Source organism: Nelumbo nucifera, chromosome 1 (genome assembly GCF_055504915.1).
Source record: "Nelumbo nucifera cultivar China Antique chromosome 1, China Antique-T2T, whole genome shotgun sequence".
Classification (NCBI taxonomy): domain Eukaryota; kingdom Viridiplantae; phylum Streptophyta; class Magnoliopsida; order Proteales; family Nelumbonaceae; genus Nelumbo; species Nelumbo nucifera.
The window spans coordinates 171,548,052-171,572,155 of NC_142649.1; the positions used below are offsets into that span (position 1 = coordinate 171,548,052).

Consider the following 24,104-nt stretch of genomic DNA (forward strand, 5'->3'; position numbering starts at 1 on the left):
GAGTACAGAGCCATGGCACACACTACATGTGAATTAGTGTGGTTGAGGAATCTCCTACAAGAAATCGAGTTCCACATGGATAAACCTATGAAGTTGTACTGTGACAATCAAGCTGCGCTCCATATCTCATCCAACCCTGTTTTTCATGAGAGAACAAAGCACATAGAGATTGATTGCCACTTTGTGAGGGAGAAGGTTCTTACTGGAGAGATAAGCACAGAACATGTAGGCTCAGGTGATTAGTGGGCAGATTTGTTTACAAAAGCCTTAAGCTCAGGGAGAGTGAACTATATATGTAACAAGTTGGGATTATATGACATATATTCTCCAGCTTGAGGGGGAGTGTTAGAGTTAGCCGAATAAGGGTAGATTAGTCAACTCACCTTGGTTAAGTTATGAGCTTATGTGGCAGTCTTATTAGAGGTTCTCTGTCCCATACTTAAGTAGGGGCAGTTTAGTCCTTGTACATTTAATTAGAGCCTAATCACTATTAAGAGGTTCGACAGTTCTTTCATCTTCTTCTTCTTCTCCTCTTCTTCTTCTTCTCCTTACTGGTTCGGACTACTGTAGCAACAGTAAAAACATCCTTATTTGGATGCAGCTGGAATCCCCCATCAGACATGCAGGGCCTTTTCTCACCTTCCTTTTTCAGGTGGCGGTTCAAAAGGGGAAGGACAATGTGGAGAGGACTAAGGGCTGCAGTATGTTGGACACTGTGGGAAGAAAGAACTCCAGGATATTCTCAGAAACTCAGAGAGGAACAACAGATCTGAGGGCTATCATACATTTTAGGGCGGTACAGTGGCTGAAATCTTTGGAAATATTCACAGATTACACTGTGTATGACATGTTGAGGAAGTGGGGTGAAATTGCAAATTGCACGCAGACCAAGTCAGTAATGAGTGTGGCTTGGACCCCCCCCACCTAGTGGATTCTTGAAATTAAACTTTGATGGATGCAGTAGGGGAAACCCGGGACAATCGGGGATCGGGGGTGTTTTTAGAGATGAAAATGGGGTAATCTCTGCTATGTTCTCAGGCCCAATTGGAGTGGGTGACTCCCTTAGAGCTGAGATATGTGCAGTTATGGAAGGAGCCCGGAAAGCTAAGGAATTGAACATCAAGAAACTTATAATTGAAGGGGATTCAGAGGTGGTGATAGGGTGGCTGACCAAAGATCAAAATGATTTATGGAAGTATAATAATGAGAAGAGGAAATTCAAATGGCTGGTGCGGGAGATGGAAGTTAAGACATGTTGGATTAAAAGATCAGCTAATTCCCTAGCTGACGGTTTAGCAAAACAAGGGGCAGAAAGGGATTCTTTGTTTTGGGCTAAGCTGTAACATTAGTGTCTTTGTATCTTTGTATTTTCTTTTTTCATTTTTTGAAGTTCTTTGTGACTCTTGGAAGATAAGTGTGTTTGTCTTCCACTTGTAAATTTTCTATTGATGAATTAATGAAAGTGTTATTGATCAAAAAAAAAAAAGAGATGAAGGACTGCATTCTAAATAGGGTGATCTTATGGCTAAAATCACTGGACCTATTCCATCATATCTCATTCAGTGATGTGTGGAGGAATTGGTTAGCAGTGCATAATTGCTCATCCATAAAAACTAAAGTGAGCATGGCTTGGGAACCCCCTCCTGAAAGATTCTTGAAGCTGAATTTCGACGGGAGTAGTCTTGGTAATCCTGGTCCGTCAGGGGTGGGAGGGGTGCTGAGGAGTGAGAGTGGGAATGTGGTTCTTATTTTCTCAGGACCCATAGGAGTTGGAAACTCTACTAGGGTGGAACTTGCTGCCGCTATCCAGGGAGTACAGTTAGCAGTGCAGATAGGTGTGGAACAATTGATAATAAAAGGGGACTCCAAGGTGGTAGTGGGCTGGCTACAAAATCCAGAATATGTAGTGTGGTGTTTTAAGAATGAAATTAAAAAGTTCAACTGCCTAACAAGAAGCTTGACAGTGAGAATACAATGGGTGGGGAGGTCAGCAAACTCTATGGCTGATGGTCTTGCAAAGCAAGGAGTAAATAGGGAAAGTTTGTATTTGGCTCAATTGTAGACTGAATCTGTTTTCTATCTTTCGCCTTTCTTCCTACTGGTAGGAGAGGACGCAGCTCGTGCCTCTCCAAGGGAATCTCGTAACTGCACTAGTTTTATTAATGAAATTGATCCTTTTTAATTATCAAAAAAAAAAAAAAGAAAAGAAAGACTCAGCTTGCCACCCCTGCTGTTAGATTTACAACTCTCCCAAAACAAATAGTTCTTGTAGCACCCTGTTTTGCCAACCTATCTGTGAGGCTATTGGCAGCCGAGGGACCCATTCCACTCTTGTCCTCATTTACTCCATTAGGCTTCTGATTTCCCTGATCATATTCCTATATTGCCATGTGCCCTCCTGATTGATCCCCAACCACCTTGTTACTACCTTGGAATCCCCTTCAATGGTAATGCTTGTAGCACCCTGCATGTCTTTTTTATTTTCTTCTTTTTTTCTTTGATAGGAAGCTTTTCTTCCTAATTGCTTGCCTTAAGTTAACAATTGCTTTGTGGTGTGGGGTTGACCTTTTCTAATCTGTTTGTGAAGCAGATGAACCTTGTTGATACACCAGGAACTAATGTGATTCTCCAAAGGCAGCAGCGCCTTACTGAAGAGTTTGTGCCACGTGCAGATTTGATCCTTTTTGTTATTTCTGCAGATAGACCATTAACGCAAAGTGAGGTACAATACAACTTGTTAACATTGATGGTGTGCTGCTTCTGAGGATATTTATTTAAATGTTAGGTGCCAAAAAGTGCCTGTAATGGAATGCTTTTAATTACTCAGTACATTAACTAGAGTTCTTAAATGCTTTCTGGTTGTTAAGAAAATAAAAAGGTGAGATGGTGTTTTATTAGTATTGGGTTACAATAGATCAAATTCCTTATCTGTATTATTGTGTTGTTGTATCTATGTTATGACTTCTTTCATTTCTTCCTACTTGAAGCATTTCAAGAATTATTTCAGTCTTCTAGGCTTTCTTTTTTCGAGATCATCAAAATTCAATTTATTATCAATAAGTCTTTGGCTGTTAGTAACTTAGTATGTTTTAGTCACATTTGGTTTTTGTGGGTGTAGAGAATAATTCTTACTGTTTAATTTCTAATACTTATGGGGTAGTTTAGTATTTTTATCTTTATTTTATTGGGTATACAAGTCTTTTCTTAGTGTGGGTAATTGGGTCTTTTGTGGTGTTAATAAAGGGTAGTTTAGTCATTTTGTTATTACTTGTAACCCCACGTATAAAATAAATACAAAGAAAAGGCAGTCAGTGGCTGTCTGAAGTTCTATGTTTCACTTGTGCATCTCTCTCTCTCTCTCTCTCTCATTTTTTCTTTCTTTCTCTCGATCACTGTTCTAATTTTCTGGTATTTGTTTTCTGCTTATCACATTAAGGGAGCATCTTACAAGTTGGTATTATAGCCTATTGCTCAAATAATTGATTGCACATCTGATTGCTCTCAGGCAAGATGAGGTGGAAGCCACATGTAGGTCAGGGATCATATGGTGGGAGAAATAACTGACCAATCTCCTCGTTATTGTTTGAATCTCCTATTCTTATAGGCTGCTTCATTTTTTTTTTGTTTTTTGTTTTCCTACCTAGGCATGAGGTTCTAGAGAAGAATCTATTCTGAATTTCCAGAAAAAAATATCTTTGAAGTTTCTCAATTGGTGAGACTTTGTGAGAGTAGAAGATCATGTTGGGTCACTTAAGTTTGATCCAATATATATTTTCTGACTGCCAAAACCAAATAGGGATAGATTCTAAGAAGTTTTGAGAATTCTTCATTTGAAATCTCCAGTGCTGTTTTAGCTCCTCATAAGACCAATAGGTTCTGTCATTTGACACTAGAGGTGTAGCTGTGGTTGTGTGTGGCGTCTGTGACTTGTCTGTAGTGTTGTAGAAAGAAAAATTTGATCTTTAGTGTGGAGGAGGGGGGGTCAAGAAGTAAGAGAGAGCCAGGAGATCACAAGGATCTTTGTTAATTATTTCAAAGAAATCTTCACAAGCTCAAGTGGGGTGACAATAGAACTACCAGAAATGGAAGGGGATAGGCTCTCAGAAGAACAGTCTTTGTCTTTGGATAGGAATTTCACTTTGGAAGAAATTAAGAATGCAATCTTGTCCATGGAAAGATCAAAAGCCCCCAGGCCGGATGGATTTTCAATGGCCTTTTATCAAGAATGTTGGGATTTGCTGAAAACTGATATTCTGGAAGTGTTCAATGAATTCTTTCTCAAAGGAGAGGTGCCTCGAGGGGTGAATGCCACTTTTATCACTTTAATCCCGAAGAGGAGGGAGGCCAGAACCCCTAAAGACTATAGACCAATTAGTCTTGTTGGGAGTATATATAAAATTATTGCAAAGGTTCTCTCAGAAAGGATTAAAAGAGTGCTTCCATCGATCATTTCGCCATTCCAAGGTGCCTTTGTGGAAGGTAGGCAAAATGTGGATCAAATTTTAGTAGCCAATGAGTGTGTTGTAGAAAAAAGAAAGGGTAGAGGAAAAGGGTTGGTGTGTAAGGTGGACCTAGAGAAAGGTTATGATATGGTTAACTAGGAAGTGCTACTTCAAATGCTAGAAAGGTTGGGATTTGGAACCAAGTGGAGATCCTGGATCAGAGGATGTCTAAGTTCTGCCCATTATTCAATTCTTATTAATGGAGTAGCGAAGGATTTCTTTCCGGCTGAGAGAGGAATTAGGCAAGGAGACCCCTTATCCCCTTTTCTCTTCACTTTAGTGGCTGAGGTGTTAAGCAGAATGGTGGCGAAAGCTGACTTCCAAGGTTTGTTTAGAGGGTGGAGGATAGGTAGAAATCAAGAGGTTGTTACCCACCTTCAATTTGCAGATGACACAATCTTCTTTTGTGAGGTAGGTAACGAGGAAGGTGTGGTTAATCTAAAGCTGCTATTGGATAGCTTTGTGGGGATAACAGGTTTAAGGATAAGTTGAACTAAAACAGGCATTGTAGGGATCAATCTAGAGGAAGGGGAACTTAATAGATTTGTAGAGATTTTGGGGTGTGAGATTAGAAGTTGGCCAATTAGCAATTTGGGGTTACCTTTAGGTGGTAACCCTAGGTCAGAAGGTTTTTGGAAGCCAATCATAGAAAGATTTGCTAGGAAGCTAGCTCTGTGGAGGAGGAATTACATCTCTCTTGGTAGATAACACTAATAAGAGCCACGCTGACAAACCTCCCTATTTACTTCCTCTCAACTTTTAGAATACCCTGTAGAGTGGGAAGGAGGTTAGAAAAATACATGAGAGATTTCCTTTGGGACCCAGGAGAGGAGAGGAAGGATCACCTGATAAATTAAGATCAAGTTAGAAAGCCCAAGGATAAAGGGGGTTTGGGAATAGGAAATATTTTACTTAGGAACTCAGCTCTGTTAGGAAAATGGCTGTGGAGATTCCCATTTGAGAGAGATAGGCTGTGGCACAAAGTCATTGCGAGTATTCATGGTTTGGATGGAAATGGTTGGGATGCAAAAGTTGCCCCTCATGTTTCCTCATCTTCTCCTTGGAAAGCAATCTATGAAATTTACCCAACATTCCTTAATTCCATTCGGTTTGATGTGAGCCTGGGTAATAAAGTTCGTTTTTGGGAAGACCTTTGGTGGGAGATAGTCCACTCAAAGACCTCTTCCCTGACCTATACACTTTGTCAAACTTCAAAGGGGAAACAATAAGCTCTTTGGGTAATCCTGGCCCAAGTGGGGTCAATTGGAATCTGGGTTTCAGGAGGGGCCTTAGGGAAAATGAATGTGCCTCTTTAATTCAACTGTTAGATCTAATAGGACAAGTTCATTTGGACTCGTCCTTGGAAGATTCCAGAATTTGGAAAGGCTCCGTAGACGGCCTCTTCTCTTGTTCCTCTTTCTTTAATGTTCTTGCCACACCTAGCAACCCGGTTGGGGACTTCCCTATAAAAGAAATTTGGAGTAAGCCTATCCCCCCAAAAATTCAAGTATTCTGTTGGGAAATTTTCCTTGGCAAGGTTAACACGTGTGATATGCTGCAGAAAAGAAGGCCTTATGCTTGCCTTTCTCCTTACATGTGCTCCCTTTGTAAGGAAAATGGTGAGACCTTGACACATCTATTATTATCTTGTTCTTTTATGCATCATATTTGGGAATCTTTTTGTCTTCTCTTTGGTTGCAGGTGGGTTCCCCCTCAAGATGTGGCAGGACTTTTCAACCGAGACTTTTTGAGGCAATCAAAGAAAATAGGGAAGGTTATGTGGAAAGCTACAAAGGCAGCTACTTGTTGGGTGATATGGGAGGAAAGGAATAATAAAATTTTCTTGGACAAGAGTAGAACAATGGAGGAGGTAATTGACACAATCAAAGTTAAAGTAGCTCATTGGGTAAGTTCTTTGCATATTTTCCAACTTTTCAACTGAGACTTTTTGAGGCAATCAAAGAAAAGAGGGAAGGTTATGTGGAAAGCTACAAAGGCAGCTACTTGTTGGGTGATATGGGATGAAAGGAATAATAGAATTTTCTTGGACAAGAGTAGAACAATGGAGGAGGTAATTGACACAATCGAAGTTAAAAGTATTTCATTGGGTAAGTTCTTTGCATATTTTCCAAGAGTTCTCAGTCACAAACATTATAAGATCCTGGACAGAAGTAGCACAATCTTCAAGAGTGAAAGAGAAAGTCAGGACGGAATGGAAACCTCTAGATGGTAACAGAATTAAACTGAATTTTGATGGATGTTCATTTGGAAATCTGGGATTGTCAGGTATCGGGGGAGTAATCAGAAATTTTGAAAGGAGAATATTAGCATTATTCTCTGGACCTATCGGCATGGGCAACTCTCTAAAAGCTGAGGTAATGGCATTGCTACAAGGATTGAAGATAGCCAAGCAACTAGGAATGAGGCATACTGAGGTTGAAGGGGATTCCAAGGTGATCATCTCTTGGGCTAAAAACAATAGAACTATTCCGTGGACTTTCAAACAAGTGATAAGGGAAGTGGAAAAGGTTGCAAGGGAGGTAGAGGCAGAATTCAAATGGGTTAGGAGTGCAAATGGGCTAGCTGATTATCTTGCTAAACAAGGGGCTTTGAGGCAACAATTGTTTTGGGCTGCATTGTAAAAAGGGACAGAAATATGTAATAGTGCGGGACTTCTAGTCCATACACAAATTTGTAAAACTTTTTAACTTTAATTTCAAAAAAAATTCTCCTTTGATGATAAAAAAAAGTTCATTGAATTGTCATTCTAGCTTTAGTGCAATGGTGTCCAATTCTGGTTATATGATGAAACCCCAAATACTCCCATTTCTATGGTTAAACTAGATGGGAAAAACTACCTTGAATGAGTATAGGTTGGTAAGTTGTAAATTGGGGGTTGGAGAACGAGGTAAGGTGGGATATATTGGGGGCTGAAGATCCTTAGCACTCTAAATGGGAACAAGAAAACTTAATGGTAATGCCATGACTAGTGGATTTTATGCAGCCAAATATAAATTGGAACTTCTTGTTCTTTCTACAGCCAATGCTATTTGGGATAAGGCAAGGGAGACTTACTCTCCAACTTAAAATACAATAAGAATTTATCAACTAACAATGGAAGTGAATAATACACGTTGGATGGAGAAACCCTCAGAGATAAGGGTATGTTAAGGCCATTGGGAAGGTTACTATATTTGTGCATGACTAGACCTGGCATTTTTTTGATAAAATGAATGGTAGTTTTATTGAGAAGAGAATAAAGTATACAATCACCCTAAGAGGAGGCATGTGATCTTACCTCCCCTTAGAAATGAAAACATAGCCACACTCTTAACAGAATACAATTACAAGGAAGCCCAAAACAGAGAAACCCGAGAGGCCCCTTGTTTAGCCAAAGAATCATCCATGGCATTTGCTGATCTGCTAACCCACTGGAATCTGACTGAAATATTCCTTGTGAGCCAATTAACTTTCTTAAGAAGATACATGTAACCCCATAAAACTGTTTCTGGATTCGACAACCAACGCACTACCACCTTAGAATCATCCTCAACCATCAAGTTCTCCACTCCTAGTTAGTTGGCAATCTGTATCCCTTGTACCGCAGCCAGCAGCTCAGTCCTTGTAGAATCACCAAATCTCACTGGGCCTGAAAATAAGGATAGAATGTTGCTATCCTTATCTCTCAAAACCCCTCCTACACCCGAAGGTCCTGGATTGCCTTGACTACTCCCATCGAAGTTCAGCTTTACAACACCCTCCGGTGGGGGTCTCTAGACCTGACATTTCTTATGCAGATAGTGTTATAAGCCAATATATACCATCCTAGAGTTCCCTACTTAGTGACATCTGAGCATAGTCTTTGCTATTTGACAAAGACTCTAGGAAGGGAGATCTTCTTCTTTGCAAAATATGAGCATTTGAAAATGGAAACCTATATCCATGTAGACTGGGCAGGCTGTGTTGGTGATAGAAGATCTACTCTACGCTATTGTGCATTTATAGCTATAGTCTTGTGACATGGAGGAGTAAGAAGCAATTTGTAGTAGCAAGGTTCAAAACTCTCTTGGTGAGTTAGGTACATGTTTGAGATTCTCTATGGTGGTATTGTGACAGTAAGGCAATTAATATAGTTGATAATCTAATATAGTATGACAAAACGAAGCATATTGAGGTGGATTGACACTTCATCCAAGAGAAAGTTTCTAATAGAGAAGTATGTTTACCATTCATGGAATTAGATCAACAGCTAATAGATGTTTTCAACCAAGGAGTTACCAAAACCATAGTTTGATGATAATCTCAGAAAATTGGGAATGCTTTGCTTGATGAGAAGTATATAGAACAAGTTTATCAATGTTCAATTTCTAGTATGGGTTGTTTAGTATTTAAAAAAATGCATTCTTTCATTGGGCATGTAAGTCTCTTCTTAATGAGAGTAGTTGGGTCTTTTAACGTGTTAATGAAGGGCTGTTTAGTCATTAACAGATAAGAGATAACACAACCCAAAGGTGATAAGGAATCACCAAGACAAATGCTACACATAAGATCCGCAAAACTACCTCCCTATCAGTGTAGATAATCCACCACCTATCAAGATCAGACAGGATAACTGAAATACAAAAAAATCCCATCACAAACAGCTTGGGAGTCTGGACTCTTAGACAGGTTGTAAGAGAAATCAGGTGCCTAGCAAGAGAGATTGGGGTGCTGTTCAAGTGGACTAGAAGATCAGCAAACGGACTACCTGATACTCTAGCAAGGCAAGGGGTTCCCAGGGAGGAACTGTTTTGTGCTCTGGTGTAATTATGAGATGCTTTGAGGGATCAGCACCTTTCTTTGGGTGGCTGATTTTTGAATTTACTTAATTACTAATTGAATGAAAATTAACGTTTCCAGCAAAAAACAAATCCTATCACACCTTCCCCAGCCCATCTAGCAATTCCATTAGAAACAGAATGATAGTCACCTCTCTAACAGACAATCAAAATGCCATGAAAAACAAATCCATCCTTAATTCTCATTACTTTGTAATCCTTTGCTTTCCATTACCACCAATATCTCCGGTCATTAACCTTACACCCTTGAAGCATCACCTTTACCATCCGAAACCCACTAGGCCCTAACAATATCATTTGTAGAAAAAAGGGCAAAAAACAGGTAGGGATTTTAACCAATGTGCCACCCTCATAATAACCTTTCCTATCAGAGGCTCAGAGCTTCTACTTTTCTGTTTTTTCTCTGTTCGTCACATTAAAGGAGTATCTTACGAGTGTAAGATCTTTACTTCATGGGTTTTCGAGAAGAAATGAAGATACTTGGTGAGGACAATGTAAACTATAGGGTCATCAACCGTACAGAATGAAAAAGTGTAGTAGTGTGACCCAAAAAACTACAATTCTTTAAACTTTTTATGTTTCATAGATTTTCAAGAGTTAGGGTTATTTTACTCCAGTATGGTATCTGTTTAAAACTATAGCTACCCAATCCTCTAAAACATTCACAAAGTGCAAATTGCTTTAGCTGAGCATGTAGCTAAATTAATGTGATCTTCAGCTTCAATCAGGCCCAAAGCATCGATATGCTTGATACTGAGAAATTCAGTATTGAGCATCTAAAAGCATCGATACTCTTTTTTTTTTTTTTTAGTTTCAATCAATGCTCATATTACCACCACTAATGAACACCTAGTATTATTATTTAAACATGAGACATCTTCCTAATTCCCATTATTATAGCATATCAGTGATCCTGAAAATTGATGTATTGTACGATACATATCGATACTTTGAACCATGGGTTCAATAAAAGATAAAAGCATTGTCAAGCATGTAAAATGGTCTGGGTTATAGAGTATATGAATGTGCTGAAGACCCCTTTCTGACCGTTTCTTCTCTTGTTTACAAACTATATGGCTGGGACGCCTGGTTGATTTTACAATTATCTTGGGGAAAAGAAAGTTGTTTATGTATTCCGCCCTATCATTGGCATTGCTTCTTGTTTTCTTGAGTTATTTTTCCATTTTCAAAGATATTTTTTGGTGCATCATGTATTAGGCTAGAGGCCCAGAATATAAGGGAAGATATTAAATTGCCTATGTATTAAGTGGATGTGGTTTCTCTGGGAAAGGAATTGAAGAATTTGGTGCCTTAAGATTTGTTTTTTCTTTCTTACATGAAGCATTCAGTAATTTGTATAGAAATTTCAACCTTTTCTTTTATCTTTGTCTTTTTGTATCTTTTCCTATTTGTTCTATATCAGGATAGCCTGTCCATTTCCCTTTCTCAGAGTCATAACTTGCTTTCTTTTCCCCTTTGGGAGATTCCACCTCTCTATGAAAATTTTGTTAGTGTCTTAATGAAAAGCAGTGTATGTTTATATAGAACTTTCCAATAGGAATGGCAATGGGGTGGGGATCATATTCCCCATCCTGACCCCGATTATGAAATTAACCCCCGCCCCCATCCCCGATCCCCTCTGGGGATAAAATGTCCTCCATCCCCGATCCTTGAAATTTTTTTAGATAATGGTATTTATTTGAAAAATAAATTTACTTAAAATAAATAAAAATTTTAAATTATAGGAGAATTTACCGCCCAACCAAGGTTATAAAAAAATACCTCCAAAAGCACTGTACTCATTTAAAAACATCGGAATTTTATACCCTTCAAATACAAATTTCTGTCAACTCCACTGGCCCACACCCATGTCACCCCCATCCTTTCATAGTATAGGGAAATACCCGGAATACCCCTTGGACCCACTTGACTCTCGACCCTTTATAGAAAAACCTAGAAATACCCCTTTAACATCTCGCCACGGTTAAAGGTAAACATTTAATTTTCTCTCTCCTTCCATATTTATCCACTTAACTAACCTAACTACCCAAATCATTAATTGGTGAATTTTCTCCCTTGGGTAATTATTCTTCTCACATCTATATTTACTTTCATTCCAGCCTCCTATCGACCCAAGGTCCTTCAGTTCTTCCGATCACCGGCGTTCTTTCTGTTCTTTAATTAAACCGGTCCAATCTTGCAACAGACAGGGAGAAACTGGAAACAATACAAAAAATTCTCTCCCGCGGTAGGGCTGCCACTTTCCTTCCTGTTGGACAAGACGTAAAGTTCTGTAAAGAGAACCTTGCAGAGAACATTACAGAGAACCTTGCAAAGGACTCTGAAGAAGACGACAGAGGTTATTTAAAGGGGAATTTTCCTTATTTAAAGAGAACTTTGTAGAGAAGCATTCGTTTGAAGCAGACGATAGAGTTTCTGCAAAGAAGACACAGAGAAGAACCATTCGTTTTTAGTTTCTAAAATCTAGTGTTACTTACTCATTTCCACCCCACATTCGAAGACCGAACTTGTTCATACAATGTAAGATTCTAACTCTCTTTCTTTCTTCTCTGTCATTCATTCCATTTTCGCTCTTTTTTTGTCTTTATTCTTCTTTGTAACTCCCACTTCCCTTCATCTGCCTCGCTGGGATGACAACGACAAACTGAGCAGCGACAACCATTTTTTCCCTTGTTTTCTAAGTTATGAATCAAACTAATATCGTGTAATAACACTTAACTGACTTAGTGGTCATCATTTTTGTTAGGTATTGCGGTCTCTAAATTGAAATAGCCACATACTTTTCTTTTTACATTTATGTCTCTCACTTTCCTCATGTTCTTCCATTTTTTTTTATCTTGTTTAGTTGTTTCGAATGGAAGAACCCTTCAAGGTCGAAGTATCCTTACTTGATATCCTCAGGCGAACTTTTGCTGCTTGCTACCTCCCATGTCCGAGATTTACTATAAATACAGTGGGCAACAAATTTTATGCAGTCGTCACTGTGACTGCGTGGGGCGATGTGAGAAGCTTCTATGGGGATACAATTGATACGCCTGATGCATCGGTTGAAATGGCTGCCCGAGTGGCCATCCAATATCTGCAATCATTCCTGCGGATCAACATAAGGGATGCAAACTTCAATGCCATGAAAGAGTACCAGTGCATTTGCCTTGAACGGGAGGCCGAACTACAGGAAGTGAGGACATAATATCTAGCATTGAGATGCGATTTTTTAAAATTGCGCGACGAGGTCGAACGCTTGCGGAATATCGCTACACAAAATGATCGAAGTGGCCACCATTAATGAGATTGGATTATGTCTAAATGACCGGATGTTTAGACCGGATCAAACATTTTTTGTGTAATTTGTTTATTTATATAAACGAATCACACGTTTCGTTTTTCTTTATTGATAACTATATTTTTATTTGATTAGTCTCTTATGTGTTATGTTAATACGTTTATCCACCTCTACCACAAATGATTTCTCTTCCTAAATGCTTCATATATACATATTTCCATATGCAGCAATGAACAACAACGAAATCAAATCTAGATTGTATATTGTCCAGTCATAACATAACATATATAAATCTTTGACAACTATCCTCCGTTACTAAAAAAAATGAGTAGACATTTTATGAAAAAATGACATAAGTTCGACAAGAATCATATCTTTACTAATGAATTACGTTTACAATTAAAACTGGTTTATTGCAAACCTATAAAGACAATGTAGATGTGTGTCAGCCTAGTGCAATCCACATTTGGTGGATTATTGTATACCTAGATGGATTGGCTCACCGGTCATTCAAGTGTATATGCCGGAGGCATTCGGGCCCTGAAGAGCCTATCTAAGGGCCCGTTCACCTTCGGATGTGGGAGGACACGACCGATAGGTGTTAACGTGTTGTGTGCATGGGATCACTGTTAATTGTGTTTTAGCCTATTGTAGTCCACATTTGGTGGATTATTGTATGCACATATCGAGATGGATTGACTCACGGGTCTTTCTTGTGTATGCCCCGGATGCCTCAAGAATTGGCTCAGCCTACCTCTAGTCCTGTTCACCTTCAGGCAGGCGGACGCAACCAATATGTGTGAACGTGTGGTTTGCATGAGATCAGTACTGTTGTGTGTTTCAGCTTAGTGTAGTACACATTTGGTGGATTATTTTATGCACATACCGAGATGGAATGACTCAATGGTCATTATAGTGCATGTGCCGGAGGCCTCAGGGACCAGACTAGTGAAGTCCACATTACAGTATGTGTGGATATGTCATCATAAGTATTTACATATCTGCACAACCTATATAGTAAGCCACATCAACGCCACACGTGTTTCATTTGGATGTCGGGTTCGGTCAGTGCAAGGCCCGTTCAAACACACATCAGTTGGTGTTATTACACGATATTAGTTTGATTCATAACTTAGAAAACAGGGGAAAAAATGGTTGTCGCTGTCGTCCCAACGAGGCAGATGAAGGGATGTGGGAGTTACAAAGAAGAATAAAGACAAAAAAAGAGCGAAAATGGAATGAATGACAGAGAAGGAAGAAAGAAAGAGAGTTAGAATCTTACATTGTATGAACAAGTTCGGTCTTCGAATGTGGGGTGGAAATGAGTGAGTAACACTAGATTTTAGAAACTAAGAACTAATGATTCTTCTCCGTGTCTTCTTTGCAAAAACTCTATCGTCTGCTTCAAACAAATGCTTCTCTACAACGTTCTCTTTAAATAAGGAAAATTCCCCTTTAAATAACCTCTGTTGTCTTCTTCAAAGTCCTCTGCAAGGTTCTCTTTGCAGAACTTTATGTCTTGTCCAACAGGAAGGAAAGTGGCAGCCCTGCCGTGGGAGAGAATTTTTTTCTTTGTTTCCAGTTGCTCCCTGTCTGTTGCAAGATTGGACCGGTTTAATTAAAGAACAGAAAGAATGCCAGTGATCGGAAGAACTGAAGAAGGACCTTGGGTCGGTAGGAGGCTGGAATGAAAGTAAATATAGACGAGAGAAGAATAATTACCCAAGAGAGAAAATTTACCGATTAATGATTTGGGTAGTTGGGCTAGTTAAGTGCGTAAATATGGGAGGAGAGAAAAAATTAAATGTTTACCTTAACTGCGGCGGGGTGTTAAATGAGGGGTATTTCTAGGTTTTTCTATAAAGGGTCGAAGAGTTAAGTGGGTCCAAGGGGTATTCCAGGTATTTCCCTATACTATGAAAGGATAGGGGGGTGACGTGGGTGTGGGCCAGTGGAGTTGATGGAAATTTGTATTTGAAGGGTATAAAATTCAGAAGTTTTTAAATGAGTACAATGCTTTTGGAGGTATATATATATGCATAATCGGGGTCGGGGTCGGGGCGGGGTGGGAACCTCAATCCCCATCCCCGACCATTACCCCGATCAGGGATTCCTATTAATCCCCTCCCCGTCCCCGCCCCGCCAAAACAATCCTCATCCTCGACCCCATCGGGTCGGGGAAATTGGGTCCCCGTCAGGGATGGGGAAAATTGCCATCCCTACTGTTCAGTTCCTTTAAAGGCTCGTTAGTCGTTAGAATGATGATATGAAGCCACCACCTCCTATATCATGTAAGTAACCTTGGAGGCTGTTCAACGTATATTGGAGTGGTATTTGTTCTGGATACTTGTATATCTTTGAATTTTGTAACTCTAAAGTGAAGGGATGCTTGTTATTTATTTATTTTTACGTAATCCCTTCTTTTTCTCAATTAATAAAATGTTATGGTTATCAATTAAGGTCATTACCCAATGTTGATCCTAGACATCTGGGGTCTTGGGAGGGGTGGACAGTAGACTGGATACGGTCTACTGTTTGTACAAAGTGCCCGCTCTCAGACTCAAACCTGTGTTCTCATGCTTGACAGACCGACATTTTACCATTACACCAAGTTAGGGTTACCGATCAAAAATAAAAAAAAGGATGCCTATCTTAGTTGCATTTATTACAACAAAAATGAGTAATACTTATCTTTGGTTCTTGTTATCTGGATTTGTACATGTTAAAAAGATCCCTACTGGCATTGCAAAGATGAGATAACTTTTTGAAGTGAGTTTTAAATATTTTAATTACACCAGCCAATTATGATAGTTGAAGCTAAAAAATAAAACTCCTTGTGTCTAGGAGAAATTTTTTTTAGTTCATAAAAGAACTAATTAGGTTTTCTATGTAACATTCCAGCATATTACTTGTTTCACATACCAAAGTCTTTTGTTATCTAGTAGTGATTATTTTCAAAATGTTAAGTTCCAGGTTCATCCTTCATGTCCACTTATCTTCTTGGCTTCAGATGCAACATCGCTCTTTGAGTTTGAGATTAAAATTTAGTTAAGCCATTGAACCAACATTGCTTTTTTCATAAATTGGTTCCAACTTCACATTTGGTGCTTTTCAGGTTGCATTTCTTCATTATATTCAGCAGTGGAAGAAAAAAGTCGTATTTGTGTTGAACAAATCTGATATCTATAGGACTACCAGCGAGGTCTAACTATGCCTTTGATTTGGATTTTATTCTTTTTATTTCTTCAGTTCTTTTTTCCTTGTTTCTGAATCCATCTAAAGCCTGTGTTTGTGAACCTTTTTCCTCCCTACCAGAAGTTTTTCTTTTACATGCAGCTGCCTAGTGATCCTTACTGTTTGTTTTATCCTGTTTTTATGTGATTGCTGTGCAGCTTGAGGAAGCTATTGCATTTATCAAAGAGAACACAGGGAAACTGCTCAATGCAGAAAATGTGACATTATATCCTGTATCTGCACGGTCTGCACTTGAAGCAAAACTTTTAGCTTCTGCAAGTGCTGGAAAAGATTATGAAGAATTGTTATGGGGTAATCCTCATTGGAGAACCAGTTGCTTTGATGACCTTGAAAAGTTCTTATATAGTTTCTTGGATGGTTCAACAAATAATGGAATGGAAAGAATGAAGCTTAAGCTTGAAACACCAATTAGGATTGCAGATCGGTTACTTTCTGCTTGTGAAGTTCTTGTCAGAGAAGATTGCAAATCTGCCAATCAGGATTTAACCTTGGTTAATGAAATGGTTAATAGTGTAAAACGGTATGCCGCAAAGATGGAAAGTGAGAGTCTGTCTTGGAGGAGACAGACTTTATCACTGGTAAGCTCCTGGTAGAATCATATTATTTGTCGACCATATATAAATTTAATTTTGTTTCCATTATTTCCTTTTTTTATTTCTTTTGAAGGGCTACACAGCGGAGGGTAGCCCATCCCCCACCCCAGGTGCAGGCGGGATTCGATCCCAAGTCTCCGCTACAACCAGCAGGAGACCTTACCAACCAGCTGGTTGGCACCTTGTAAATTTTATTAAAACAATGGAGATGGAGGGGATCGGACCCTAGTTTCCATTATTTCCACCTTGGTGGCATGTCCTTTTTCAACTTTGAAATTGTTTATGAGGTAGCACCTGTATATTTACTGTGCAGATTAATAATGCAAAAGGACGAGCTTTGAAGCTTGTTGGATCTACTCTTCAATTGTCAAATCTTGATCTTGTTGCTTCCTATGTTTTCAAAGGCGAGAAATTGGGTTCAATGCCGGCCACCTCAAGCATTCAAAATGAAATTATAAGCCCTGCACTTTCTGATGCACAAGTAAGTTTATTGATCTATACTGAGCAGGAAATGAACCTTGAGATTTGTTTTTTTTAATGCCTGTTTACAGGGAACAACATTCAGTTATCGGCTTGATTAGCAAAGTCAATTTTGTAGGCCAATAAAGAAAGAAAATAATAAAATCAGGCCTCAAACTTAGTTAAAAGAGAACCAAACAACATCGTCTAGAATTGGAAGCTAGAGGTTTACAGCAAAAATTATGTCAACAGAGAAATCTAAATTGATGTGCAATCCATCAATTAGAAATGCTCTGGAATATATCTACATTTGTTTTTTACCATGGGCAATGTAGAAAGTATATAAAGTCATAGACTCGTTCTAAATTGAGATGCCTCTAGAAAAATCTGGGAAACCACTTTATCTTTGGAAAACCAAGGATCACAATATTAGTAGTAAGAACTAGCATGATTGAAGCTATCATTTCAGAGGGGTAACATTAGAGTTGCAGTCCATCTAATTCTAACCAGATAATTGGGATAGATGGGGCCTGGATTTGAAAAATTCTGGAAGAATTTTTTCTTGATGATTCCATAAGAAAACTAGTTAGTCTTAACCATGGAAAAGGATTTGAAGACTCAATTGTGAGGGGAGTACAGTGTAAGGAACCTCCCATTACCCTCCACTAGAGGTTTCCTAGTTCTCAATAGAACTAATCCATGGTTACCTCAACCTCAAGACTCCCCAAAACTTCACTAAACTAAGCTAAAATAATGTTTGATTAGAAACCAAAACAAGAATACTTCAATGAACATGACCAATCATACAATTCATTGACTCTCTTAGGAATTTCTACATTAGTGTAGAACAACTAATTCTCAGGTATTCAAGCATAGTTGCCTTGAACCCTTGAAGACTTCATAACTTGAACTTATAAGCATGGAAGACCCACCATCCAGCATTTCTCATAGTTGGCAGCTGTTATTTGAACAGGCCCTAACTTGAACTTGTTTTGCCTTCAACTAGTTGGTCTGGTTTTTCATGGTTTGCTCTTCTTTCTGTTGTTTTGGCATGTAGAAACTACTTGGGGAGTATTTGATTTGGTTACAATCAAGTAATGTTCGTGAAGGAAGACTCTACAAGGAATCATTTGAGAAAAGATGGCCGGAATTTGTCTACCCACACAATGAAGTGCAGTTGGAGGCTTATGAATTGCTAAAGAAGGGAGAGGAGCTTAGCCTAAAAGTAATAGAGGACTTCAATGCTAGTGCTGCAGCAAAACTTTTTGAGCAAGAAATCCGTGAAGTGGTCGGTATAAAATTCTCAAGAAAGAAGATTCACTGGTCACTGGCCCCTGTTATCTCTCTCTCTCTCTCTCCCCCCTGTAGCCTCTTTTTGGGTTTGACCATTTGATTGATTGGTTGATTGGATATTTTTGATATTAAAATCATATTAATAAATAGAAATTATGAACAGGAGTCATGGGACTGTCTTGGCCTCTGGGTGATGGGTCAAACGGTTCAATCATCTGGGCAGTGCTGGGTTGAAAAAACTGATTTTAGGCAGGGTAACTTAAACGCATGGTTTTGCAGTTCTTTTCTTTCTTTCCTCTCTTTTAATTTTTTTAATTGAAAAGCATGGCAGAGGATATGTGGTTTGTAAGTTCAACCTAGTGGTGGGCAGGGGTAGAGGTCCTGGGGTGTCCCCCCTCCTCTCGACATTTTCCTTGCTCTGCATTTGATGCTGGGAGTATGTCAAGTTTTGTCATTTTGTCAACATCATGTTTATTGAAGCATGGATTCAGTGTGCAAATGGATAAAAGAAAATTGTTAGTTGTAAAATCTATTATTGGTTTATTGCAGAAAACAACAATACAAACCAATTATGGCCTCTATTCTTAACTTAGGATGCTTAATATTGGAGGTATTAACATATAAAAAAATCAAACTTCGTTTTCAGTGTGTGAGGAAAATGCTTTCTTAGAGATTTGCAGATCTAATAAATGAATAAACCTGATTCTTGTCTCAAGTTGAGGCCTTGCTACCTCCCCCTATGTTCTCAAATATCAACCTATACTCTGTGGCTTACCTTAAGAAAATGGCTAATATAAGTTTTCATTAAATTTTCAGGTTTTGGGGACTTTTGGAGGACTGGGGGCTGCAGGTCTGTCTGCTTCCCTGCTAACTTCTGTGCTACCAACCACATTGGAAGATCTTCTTGCTCTAGGCCTTTGTTCTGCTGGCGGGTAATATATCTTTTTATTCTGATATTCATGTTGCACTTCTTTTACTGAAGGTTCTTGATGAAAATGTGGGGTCATCTTTCTACTTTTTCCTGTTTGACATCATTTATCTAACTGGAATCCTCTGTATACAGCTATGAAGTCTGATCATCAAATAGATTAGAGGTGTTTGACAGTTCATTTTAGCTGTTATTGACTTATTCCAGACACTAAGCTGTTTGTTAGGTGTCTATAGGTCCATGTGAATTACTAGAAGGATAACTATATTTCTCCTTTGTTGAATACCTCTTGGTTCTTGTATGCTTTTTCCCTCTCTCTTTTTCTTTTATAAATTCTCCATATAAATCAAGAAAGAAAAAGATCAGAGTAATGATTTCTAACTGTAGTGTACCGGTGTCATCACCCTATATATTTTTTTTCCATATTTTCATTATTGTCTTATAAATGAATACGACCTGAAATTATCCCAGAGTTCCTACCAGAAACATGCAACTCATAGATCGTTAATTATGTATTTTCAGGGTATTTATGATTGGATTAAGATTCATACATGCATTTATTGTTTTCTTGATTGTTTGTGTTTGTTGACTCTGCTTAATTGTCATGGAAGAAATCCAACCTCCGGCAATCAAGATGGGACAAAAATGTGGCACCATATGAGTTACTTGAGTTATCTGGGTCAGGGGCCCTATATTTTAGGGCTGCAACTTGGGTCAAGTTGGATTGGGCATTTGTTTAATTTTGAATGAACCCAATCCAGAACCTGAGCTGATCTTGTTGTAGTTCTTCAAATTTGGCAACCTGATCTGCAAAGTTGTCTTCTAAATTCATGTGTATTATAGCTATGAAGAAGTGCTATAGTGGTCATTTTTAAATTTTCATCAACATAAGATGCATGAAAACTGCAATGTTTCATAAAAATTAAAAATAAAAGGCTAATGCCCTTTTAGGTGAGTTTAAACATCAATTTTCTGTTTGGTTGAGACTGTTTTGAGTTAAAAACAATCATACAACATTTCTACTGGAAACATCAACCAGAGGGTGTTGGGGGAAACGTCAAATTGATGTTTCCTCCATCAGCTTCCCATTTGAAGAAACAAAGTCCAATGACCTGGTTCTTGGTGTCCTACATGGCAGTGTAGAGATATATTATGGTGCATCACATACTAGCAAAGATGGATATAGACCATTGAATACCCATAAAACCCTATCTCCAAAACAAAGGTACTTTTATTTTTGGTTCTATGCTTCTAGAACCATTAAATCTGCATCTAGATGTTAATCTATGTATAATAATGAGCCAATCATCAGAAAAAAAAATATTTTTAATTTTGACCATCGGATGAGAGTCAGTATAGTAGGATGGTGTCACGTTGAATTTATACATTTTATTTAAATATTTTAGGTATCAATGCCAAATACCAAACACAATACTGCTCAAACAACGTGTTCAATGCCTATTCAGCGTAAGTACCAACCAAACAACTTTCGTGTCAAAACTCCTGTGTTGGTGACATGAAATGCCATTGCCTCTCTAAATGTTTGAGCCTTAAATGGTAATGGTACCGAACACAACTTTAGTTACTACTTACCATGTATCTCTCCTATACATGGATAACATTTTATTTTCATTTTCTTCCCCATTGATATAAATTGGAATATCAACCAAATTTATTTTGTATTTCTGTCTTGTGGATGATGGACAAGACAATGTGAAATTGTGAATAGCTGAAAGCATAACAAGTTCTTTTCATATCTTTGGATGAAGAAAACATGCAACTTTTGGTTTACATGTATCTGCCTTTTGGCATCTAGATTGCACAATTCCAATATTGAAGACTGATGCGACCTTTCTTTGTAATAGTTTATTAGCAATTTCAAATTTCCCCACCCGTCGAAGGGAGATGGAGGATAAGGTGAAAAGAGCAGCAGATATATTGGCACGTGAAGTCAAAGAAGCTATGCAAAGAGATCTCTTGAAGACCATTGAGGATCTTGAAAACTTTGTCAAACTCATCAGCAAGCCTTACCAGGATGCGGCACAAAGTAGACTAGACAAAATATTGGAGATTCAAGAGGAATTATTGAACGTTGAGAAAAGACTGCAAACATTACAGATTGAAATTCAAAACCTTCATGTATCTTGACGTTGTTTAGTATTAGCCACAGAAACAGAGCAAGTTCAACTCCCCTCATCCACCTCTCTTGTTATGCGTGGAGACATTCATCCTGGTGATGAATGCTGAACGGAGGCAGGATGTTGTAACGTCATTTTATCAAATTCATGTAACATGTATCAAATGGAACTACCATATTTTGTTTGTATTTGACTATCCTCCTTATGAGGATTTACAAGTTGATCAAGAGCCCAATTCCTTGATGTACTAATAGTATTAAAACCAAACCAACTAGCAATGTATTAATATTATCAATGCAAACATGTATTATGATATAAAATGAAGCAAAAATTTTCCTTTTAGATGCTGCATTCTCCTTGGTAAAGACTTAACAAATTGATTGAATAGCCAGTTGACCTGCATTTACAAAGATTGATCACTTTACCAAATATGTTATTGTCTTTACAGAGGAATATGGAAATCGACAGAACTCTTTATGTCAAATTGTTTGTATATATCCATTTGTTTGGTTTGTATTATATTCATACTTCCCCATTTTAAGTCAACTAATTTTTTTCTTTTCTGAAGTTTGTGGAACTTGATTCTTATTGAATTAGGTTGCTGCTCCCTGTTTTCATGAAAAATGCCTAGTTGCTAATGCTTATTGAGTTGGATGCACTGATATTTTCTTTGTAGGAAAGCAGGTTGGTATTTAGTTGTTAGAAAATGAAAGGTTTGTGAACTACTGCATTCTTTATCATTCTCCATACCATCTCATGGTGGGAACCACCGCATTCTTTGTCATCCTCCAGACCATCTGGCCCTTGATGAAACTAGTACATTTTGTCTGAGACAAAGCTACCAACCTCCCAAACAGAAAACCAAGGCTTATTTCTATTACCGATATGTTCATGTAAGCATGGTGGATTGATTATACAAGAATCTGTACCAAAACATGAGTCAGTGCCTTGTTGTCTGTGCCCATAATAATTCCTTCGAGGAGCACATGTGCGCTGTACCTTGAACAATTTCTTATGGAATTGACTTAAAGGCTCATTTAATGAGAAACTAAATCAACCCACCTTTTAATTAATTATACATCATCATCCTGTACATATCTTGGAGCAGCAGGAGACTCGGACTCATAAAAGATTATTCCCTTTCTTACTTCACTGGTATTGATTAGTCTGTCTTATAGATGGAAATGGAAACTAAATGTACGCTGATTATGGAAACCTTCAACGACGAACAGGGGCAGTTGCTGAATGCTGAATCAAGAAAGTGACGGATATTTCCATAAGAAAACAGTAATGATGCTTGCCAGTTGAGATTCGTTCCCGATGCTTACACACGGCTGCCTGTAAAGTTCCAGCTTTTTGTGATGTCTGCATCCTGTCGTTGAAGCTTTTCGTGGGCTCGACGAAGCATTGTGTCCATCTCGTGATTACCGAAGGAACGACCATTAGCTGATTGCCATGTTTGCATGGTTTACGTAGACATTTCCTTTTTGTTGTTTTAAGTATGAACAGTGGGAGGAAAAAAAGGTGGCACTAACATGGTCAAAAGGTAGGACAGTGCGCTCGTTTAAACTTTAGTACTTGCTTGTGTAAGCCATGAAAATGGATTCCTTTAAGCTAGCTTTCTTAGTATGAGTCTCCAGTAAAATAATTCTAAAATTATCATAAAATAAAGCGGAAAACCAGAGCTAGCTTTAAGGTCTCACTTGAGGCCTTGGGACCATGACGAAACTAGTCTAAAACAAAAGCCAGAGTGGATTGTGATTTGTGACTTGTGAGTGCTAGTTTAATGGTTCGGAGCTTTGTATTTGGAGAGGGTGGGCAAGAAGCACATATTCTCTCTTCATCCTCACAAAAGCATGTGTTTTAAGGGCCACCAAGGGTCACTGAGATGAGCTAGCTTATCTGTTTTGTTTCAGGTTATTGCATGCTGTAGGCGTAGGACCATAGAGCAGAACTTTGAGAGATACAAATACAATAAAATGTGTTCAATTAATGTTCCTAGGTTAGTGTATAGAAGCTGATGCAGAGGAGGAGGTTAGGGTTTAAGGGGTCTATATATGACTGCATGCATGGATCATGTTCAGCAGAAGTTGAAGCTGTTAAAGGCACAGTAGTATCTGTGCATTTGTTTATTAAGTGATGGATGAGATCATTGTACAGGTTAAATAGTTACTGCCGTTACTTTTAACTGTTTCCCTCCTTTTTAATGACTATAGCAAGAATAGTTTATGAGTTGTTAGTATGCTTTTTTAGTACTATTTAGTTATTTTGGCATCAATCAAATGCATAATGTATTCTATTAATGGGAACAATCGTCAGAAACGTAAAAGAAAAAGGACCCTTTGTTATGATAATTTAAGATTGTTCTTAACCCAAATGGGGGCTCCTGATCTAGTCAGTAGCATTCTTTTAGAATGTCAAAAGGTGTTAAAAGTCTCCCATCCTATTGGGTGATTATGGTCATTGAGTGGACCCATGTTTGTTTTAGATCTTATTTAATTACTGGTTAGAATCAACCAAGCTTTTTTTTTTTCTCTTTTTCTTGGGTATATTTTTGTACTAGGGCCTATTGGGTGTACTTCAGACAACCTATGGGTTTGGAATTTTCCGAGGGTTTTGAGAGGGTCAGTTGCAGCTCAATTGGATGGTTACCTGTTATTTGAATGGTTTTAGATAAAGAAGGTGATGAATATAATATTGAGAAGAAAGATATTGATGCAGATTTCTGCATGATCAATTCAATGAACGCCAACAGAAACAAGCCGCAAATGAGTTGTTCATTCATTGAATTCCA

General features: G+C 38.3%; 1 protein-coding gene across 4 annotated transcripts in view; it reads left to right on the forward strand.

Annotated features, from left to right (window-relative positions):
• FZL (FZO-like protein) overlaps positions 1-21,652 on the forward strand; it is a 36,583-nt gene extending 14,931 nt beyond the window's left edge. Inside the window, exons 5-11 of one of the 4 annotated variants that reach the window (XM_010257645.3) lie at positions 2,588-2,722; positions 15,760-15,846; positions 16,037-16,477; positions 16,806-16,973; positions 18,009-18,239; positions 19,061-19,176; positions 21,038-21,652. In XM_010257645.3, the coding sequence (XP_010255947.1) occupies positions 2,588-2,722; positions 15,760-15,846; positions 16,037-16,477; positions 16,806-16,973; positions 18,009-18,239; positions 19,061-19,176; positions 21,038-21,320 (1,461 nt within the window). In that variant the 3' untranslated portion in view covers positions 21,321-21,652. The remainder of the gene's footprint in view (positions 1-2,587; positions 2,723-15,759; positions 15,847-16,036; positions 16,478-16,805; positions 16,974-18,008; positions 18,240-19,060; positions 19,177-21,037) is intronic. The other 3 variants (XM_010257646.3, XM_088895250.1, XM_088895248.1) reach the window with 3 other exon arrangements.
• Positions 21,653-24,104: the final 2,452 nt, after the last annotated feature.